The 7,338-nt window shown below is 63.4% G+C and overlaps 1 protein-coding gene across 1 annotated transcript; it reads left to right on the forward strand.

Moving 5' to 3' along the window:
• The first annotated feature begins 273 nt into the window (after positions 1-273).
• ZFAND2A (zinc finger AN1-type containing 2A) lies at positions 274-6,152 on the forward strand. Its single transcript, XM_040989941.1, has 4 exons — positions 274-555; positions 1,263-1,357; positions 2,027-2,158; positions 5,634-6,152. The coding sequence occupies exons 1-4, from the start codon at positions 501-503 to the stop codon at positions 5,778-5,780; spliced, it is 429 nt and encodes a 142-aa protein (XP_040845875.1). The 5' UTR covers positions 274-500; the 3' UTR covers positions 5,781-6,152.
• Positions 6,153-7,338: the final 1,186 nt, after the last annotated feature.

Here is a 7,338-nt window from a genome sequence, read left to right on the forward strand (position 1 = left end):
CGGTCACCCCAACCATCCTGGCCACGTCCCCGTCACCCCCGGCCACCCCTCAACCACCCCCAGTCACCTCAGGCCACCCTCAGGCACCTCGGCCTGGCGCTGCCTCATGGTGACTCGGCTGGACTGTTCTAGAAGGGGTGTGGCGCGGCGGCACCGGCCGCTGATGTCACCGGCTGCGCCGCGGAGGGATTGGCCGGCCGGCGGTGACGCGACAGGGGCGCGCCGGAACGGCCGTGGTCTCCCGCGCGGATAAATGGCGGGGCGCCGTGCGGTTCTGGGGTCGCCTGGCCGTCCGCCCCGAGCAGGGAACCGAGCTCGGCCGCTGCCGTGGACCTGGGCACCTGGCGGCGACGCCGGCGGAAGCCCGGGCAGAGCTGTCATCAGGTGCGAGGTGCAGCTCCGGGTGGTGGGTGCGCGCAGACCCCCGTCCCTGCACGCCTCGCCTTCACGCCTGCCCCCGTGGCTGCCCAGGTGACGTCCGGCCCTGCCGTCCGCTGGCCATGGAGTTCCCGGACTTGGGGAAGCACTGCTCCGAGAAGACGTGCAGGCGGCTGGGTGAGCGCCTGGGAGGGCTGGCTGGGGCTGCCTACCTGCTGTGGGCTGACCCATGGCGGGGGAGTGGGGTCCTGCTGGGGCTGCCCACTTGGGGCTGGTCCATGCTGGGGGGGTGGTCCTGCTGGGGGCTGACCCATGGCAGGGGAGTGGGGTCCTGCTGGGGCTGCCCACCTCCTGGAGGGCTGTCCCGTGGCCGGGGTCTTGCTGGGGGCTGCCCACCTGTAGGGGCTGGCCCATGGCCCTGGGGTAGATTCTCCTGGGGCTGGTCCATGCTGGGGGGGTGGTCCTGCTGGGGGCTGACCCATGGCCCCGGGGTGGATTCTGCTGTGGGCTACCCACCTCCTGGGGCTGGTCCATGGCTGGCTGGGGCTGCCTACCTGCTGGGGGTTGGCCCATGGCAGGGCAGTGGGGTCCTGCTGGGGCTGCCCACCTCCTAGGGCTGGTCCATGCTGGGGGGGTGGTCCTGCTGGGGGCTGACCCATGGCAGGGGTGTCCTGTTGTGGGCTCACCCATGGGGGGGGGTTCTGCTGGGGCTGCCCACCTCCTGGGGGCTGACCCGTGACCCTGGGGGGGGTCCTGCTGGGGGCTGACTCATGGCGGGGGTCCTGCTGGGGACCGCCCACCTCCTGGGGAGGGCTGGCCCATGGCCGGGGTGGGCAGCATGGCTGGGGTCTTGCTCATGACCTTCTTTCCTCTTGTGCCTGCAGACTTCCTCCCGCTGAGGTGCAGCGAGTGCCACCGAGACTTCTGTAAAGACCATGTCACATGCGCTGCACACAGCTGCCCCCTGGCCTTCCAGAAGGTAACCCATGGGAGCTGCTCTGTCCAGGGGCCACGCAAAGCCTCCCGGCAGTCAGTCCACGAAATTCAGATGGGGCGGGAGCTCCAGTCACAGGCACCACATCCTGGGGTGTTAGAGCAAATGGCAAGGGGGGGCCACACCCCTCCCCTTAGCGTCTCCTTCCGTGCCCCTGCACGTGGCACTCTGGCTCACTCCCACTGGGGGCCGTGCAGAAAGGCCCACTCCTTGGCTGTGAGTCCTGCCCCGGGCTTGGCTCTGCACGTGGCACAGAGGAGAGCTATAGTCACTGGCAGCCTGGATGTCCCTGCCCGTGTCACCGGGTGGGTCACCCCGGCAGCAGATGGGAGATGACTTAGTGTCACATGCCATGGCGCGAGCCTGCAGTGGGTGGGGTGGGGAGTGACTCACCCCGGCTTGGCCAGGCCCAGGGGCCTTGTCCACAGGCCTGCCCATCCCATGGGGGCGGGGTCCGGCTGGAGGTCCCTCGACAGCTCTGTTTTTTCCCATGTTGCCTGTGGCAGTGGGGCCCCTGGGTAGGCAGGTACCCCGTGTCTGAGTCCCCTCACTGTTTCCATGCTGTTTCAGGGTGGTGGCAGTGGGGCCCCTGGGGCTCCCCGGGGTGGGCGCCCTGCATCTGAGTCCCCTCACCGCCTCCCTGCTCTGTTCTAGGATGTCCGTGTCCCTGTGTGTCCACTTTGCCACGTCCCTGTCCCAGTGAGAAGGGGGCAGGTGGCGGATGTGGTGGTCGGCGAGCACATGGATGGAGGCTGCAGGTCGCGCCCTGGGAAGAGTGGGGAGAAGGTAGGGGAGCCTTGAACGTCCAAGGGCAGGCAGGACAGCTCTGGGTGTGGCAGTATAACCAGGTCCTCCGGTTTTATTTTAAACTTAATTTGCTGGAAAGGTGAGTAACGGTTGTCTACATTGTCTGGTTCGCTCCCCAAGTGCCCACAACAGCAGGGAGCTGGGAACTCCTTCCGGGTCTTCCCTGGGAGCAGTGGATCCAGCAGGCAACACCCCCACCCCGGGGTGTGCAGCAGCGGGAGCTGGTGGGAGGTAGCGGTGACTCAGGGTGGGCTAGCCTTGGTGTCCATGGTGACTCAGGGTGGGCTAGCCTTGGTGCCCCCGTGGCCCCAGCACCTGCTGCAGTGAAGCCGCCTTGCCCAGCTCCCAGCAGAGGCCCTTGCCTCTTCACAGCATGTTGCGTTTCATCCTGAGCTGGAGACACACTCAAGTTTTCTAGAAAGTTCTGGAAACTTTTTCTTATTTATTTATTTATTTTTTAAACATTTATTTATTTTTATTACGAAGTCAGATATACAGATAGGAGGAGAGACAGAGAGGAAGATCTTCCGTCCGATGATTCACTCCCCAAGTGAGCATAATGCCTGGTGCTGTGCCGATCCAGAGCCAGGAGCCAGGAACTTCCTGCAGGTCTCCCACGTGGGTGCAGGGTCCCAAGGCTTTGGGACTGTTTTTCCAGGCCACAAGCAGGGAGCTGGATGGGAAGTGGAGCTGCCGGGATTAGATCCGGCGCCCATATGGGATCCTGGGTGCGTTCAAGGCGAGGACTTTAGCTGCTAGGCCACGCCGCCAGGCCCGAAACTTTTTCTTGTTAAGTAATTTCTTTTTAGTCTCTGGACATGCAGTTTTTAAGGTGCCAATTCCTCAGAAGGTGCAGGGCCATTGGCTTCAAACACCTCATACCCCTGCTCAGTAGTGCCAGTGCAGTGTGGAGCCCAGTGCCTGCAGCAGGAGGAGAGCTCTCTGGGCGACCCCCACGCCGGCCCTGAGCCAGCGGTGCGTGCCAGGAGGAGGTCCCTGGGCGACCCCCACGCCGGCCCTGAGCCAGCGGTGCGTGCCAGGGGCCGCTGTTCCGCTCCTGTCTGGCTGTGTCCTCAGCCTGTCTCACTCTCCTGGACCTGGCGCTGAGTGACCCCTGCGCTCTGCGGCTTCTGTGCCATGGCTGTGGGACTGGGCGAGGGGGACAGGACCCTGGCATGGTCTCGTGGGTCCTAGGTCCTTTCCGCATGGCGTCTTCTTGCTCTGGGGCGAGGCACAGACCATGTCTTCTTACCGAGGGCGTTCTCCGCCACTGCTTGCCTCACCACCTCCCAGGCATGTCTGCAGTCCTGGTTCGCGTCCTCGCCTCTGCTTTCTCGTGGGAGGCCCCATCTGTGCTGCTCTCAGCCCCTAGTGGGCCTGGGTGTCTGCTGGCAGCCTGAGCCTCTTCCCTGGTCTCAGGTGTGCCTGGGTCAGCCTGGGCCTCTTCCCTGGTCTCAGGTGGGCCTGGGTCAGCCTGGGCTTCTCCCCTGGTCTCAGGTGTGCCTGGGTCAGCCTGGGCCTCTTCCCTGGTCTCAGGTGGGCCTGGGTCAGCCTGGGCCTCTCGCCTGGTCTCAGGTGGGCCTGGGTCAGCCTGGGCCTCTCCCCCAGTCTCAGGTGGACCTGGGTCAGCCTGGGCCTCTCGCCTGGTCTCAGGTGGGCCTGGGTCAGCTTCCAGGTGTGCTTAAAGCACCATGTCGGAGTCCAGCTCCAGCCAAGTTTGGAACTCAAGAAGGGTGCGTGGATGAGGCGTAGACGAAAGAAATGGACCACTACGATTTCATGATCGTACTGGACAGCCAAGACAGTAGGAATAATAGAAGGCCCTTTTGCAAGACATTATTATTGACATTAACCTCCAAGCTCACACTGAGTAAAAAGCCAATTCCACAGTAGCAAACAATGCCTGAATGGATTAGAATTCTTTCGCAAGGTGGTCGGTGTGCATGCAAAGGAAGGTGAAGCTGGGTTCAGGTGGTCGTAGAGACATCCGCCGGGCTCTGCCATACAGCGGGAAGTTCCTTGCGGCCCTGCCTGCAATGGAACAATGCTCTTCACACCTTCCGGTTCCCCACATCCACTGCACGGATCCCAAAAGCGCTCATGTGCAGCCCATTAGCTCACCTCCAGCACTTACACTAACTGTACTGTACCCCATGTCTGCCACACACAGCCCTGGGCATGGGAGCCCACGGGGGGCCTTTCGGCTCTGGTTCTCCTGCCCTCCCAAAACTGCCCGCTCCGTGCTGCTCTATGGCACTCTGCTGGCTCCATGGTGCTCTGCCTGCCCTGTGGTGCTCCCTGGCACTGCCCACTCTGGTGCTCTGCCTGCTCCATGATGCTCTGTGATGCTCTGCTCGCTCCATGATGCTCTGTGGTACTCTGCCTGCTCTGTGGTGCTCCCTGGCACTGCCCACTCTGGTGCTCTGCCTGCTCTGTGGTGCTCCCTGGCACTGCCCACTCTGGTGCTCTGCCTGCCCTGTGGTGCTCCCTGGCACTGCCCACTGTGGTTTTCTGTGGCACTCTGCCTGCTCTGTGGTGCTCTGCCTGCTCTGTGGCACTCTGCCTGCTCTGTGGTGCTCCTGGCACTGCCCACTCTGGTGCTCTGCCTGCTCTGTGGTGCTCTGCCTGCCCTGTGGTGCTTGCTCCCTGGCACTGTCCACTCTGGTTCTCTGTAGCACTCTGCCTGCTCTGTGGTGCTTCCTGGCACTGCCCACTCTGGTGCTCTGCCTGCTCCGTGGTGCTCTGCCTGCTCTGTGGTACTCCCTGGCACTGCCCACTCTGGTGCTCTGCCCGCTTCATGATGCTCTGTGGTGCTCCACCTGCCCTGTGGCACTCTGCCCACTCCATGGTGCTCCGTGGCACTCACTGGCACTCTGCCCACACCCTTGTCCCTGTGCCCCTACCACCCCTGCAGGGTACCCTGGGCCATCACAGGTCAACCTGCCTGGGCACCTGTGTTGCCCAATCTATCCGCTCTGAAGTGCAGTGGCCATGCGTGCAGGGAACTGGTGGACAGTCACCTGTCTGGGCCGGGCAAGCGCCAGCCTGCCCTGTGCACTGGCCTCGGGCTGTGCTGGTCTGCTTTCTTCACCTTCTTCCTTTGCTGCTTTTTTATTTTTAACGTATTTATTTGAAAGCTCATTCCTGTCCCCTTAATTCATTCCCAACATGCTTCCAATAGCCAGGCTGGGAGCTCTGGCCGGGATCCTGCCGCTGGAGTCTTCCTGCTGCCTTCTGGGGGGTCCAGAGGGGCTGGGGGCAGGCCCTGGCCCATGGCCTTGGAGGCTGGTGTTGCTCACCAAGCCAGTTCCTGTCTCCCTGGTCCACTTCACGGGTGTCTCCAGCCTGGGCCTCACTATCCCCTTGGCCTGCTTGGAGACCCGGGCCCTCCGGTGTGGGTAGGAGTAACCCTGGACTGCTGAGAAGGCCTCAGGGAGTATCCGTGTCTCTGCAGGTTTTCACGTTCCGCTGCTCGAGAGAGGGCTGCAAGAGGAAGGAGCTGCTGCCTGTGGCGTGTGCCCAATGTCGGGCCCACTTCTGCATCCGGCACAGACACCCCCTGGACCACCACTGTGGCCGCCCTGCCGTCTCGGCCTGCTGAGGGGACACCTGGTATCAGGCCCACTTCTACATCCGGCACAGACACCCCCTGGACCACCGCTGTGGCAGGCCTGCCGTCTCGGCCTGCTGAGGAGACATGGCCCTGGTCAGGCTGGGGCAGGCTCCTAGCTCAGCCCTGACTGCGAGTCCTTGCTGTCAGGGTCTGGCTGCCCCCAGCCCTGCACATCAGCTGGCTGAAGACAAGGGTGGCATCTGTGGGTCGCTGGCCCTGCTCTGAGGGCTTTGCTGGGACCCCTGGTTGCTGGCTTGTGGGCGGCCTCTCCGTGTGGTGTCCCTGATGCATGTCTAGGGCTGACTGCCCAGCGATGGCTCCTGGCCCTTGGCCCTGGTGTGACAGCAGGTCACAGGGACAGGCTGCGCCATTGCATTTCTGTCAGGTCAGCTGCTATGGGAGCCTAAACCTGGCACGAATAAACAGGGAGGCCTGTTACTTTGTGCTGTGTCTGACTCCCCATCCCGCGCTGGCTGGGGTGGCTGTGGGACCTTCCAGGGTTGGGTGGGAGGGCACTTTCAGGGCGTGGCCTGGCTGGCTCAGGGGACACGGGTCAGGAGCTGACGCACAGAGGCCTTGCTGTTGGCCAGCACCAGAGGAAGTCCTGGGCCCAGGGGAGTTCGCCACAGAGCTGGCTGCAGGCCTGGACTCTGGTTGTGAAGGAGGGGCACCTGCGTATGGATCCTGTGTGCTTTCGGCAGGCGGAGACAACATCCCTGCCCAGAGGCAGGCACACTGCAGCAGGCTCCTAGGCTGCTGGAGGCCGGGCTGGCCACTGCCTGGTGCTAAATGTACCCTGGTTCGTGTGTGTGTGTGTGGCGCGCCGGCTGCCAAGGCCATCTTGTGGCCCCGAGTGAGTCAGCTGTGTATCTCTGGAGCAGAAATATGTGGAGGAGTGCAGGGGAGGGAGGGACGCGTGCTTGGGCTGACCCTGTGCAGGCCACAGGCCAGGTCCCAGCAACATCTGGTGACGCCAGAGGACGAGATGGGACCGTCACGGGATCGAGGGAGCAGAGAGCAGGCCGGCCACCTCTGCCTTGCCCTGAGGTCTCACCTGCCTTGGGAGCTGGTCCACTCCCCAGAGGCGTTCAGACCCCAGGCCTGGATCGCAGCTCCACCCTGCTGCGTCCAGCACTGGACAAGTGCAAAGCTCGGTGTGTGTGTCCCGTGCAGGCTGCAGCCCCTGTGTCACTAGCCCCCGGGCAGCCCGCAGGCCTCCCCTGCTCTCCACAGAGACTGCCTGCCACCCAGGGACGTTCCTGTACAAGCCGCTGGCTCTAGAACAGGGTGACACGTCGCTGCTGTGAGGGAACTGGAAGCAGTGTGTCCCCTGGGAGGCTTCCAGGGTCTCCTCTCCCGGTTCAGGCTGAAAGCAGGAGTGGGCGCTCCACCACGTGCTGGCGGGAGGCTGGACACCAGCCAGGCTAGCGGCCTGAATCCTGTGCTGGCTTTCTCTGTTGGTCTGAGGGCGGGCAGTGGGAGTTCCCTAAGAGGTTATAAGCAGGACAGGATCAGGCCTCACATGAGCCACTTGCCATGCCCATGT

The sequence above is a fragment of the Ochotona curzoniae genome, unplaced genomic scaffold (genome assembly GCF_017591425.1).
Source record: "Ochotona curzoniae isolate NIBS_2020 unplaced genomic scaffold, NIBS_Ocur_1.0 contig_54, whole genome shotgun sequence".
Lineage (NCBI taxonomy): Eukaryota > Metazoa > Chordata > Mammalia > Lagomorpha > Ochotonidae > Ochotona > Ochotona curzoniae.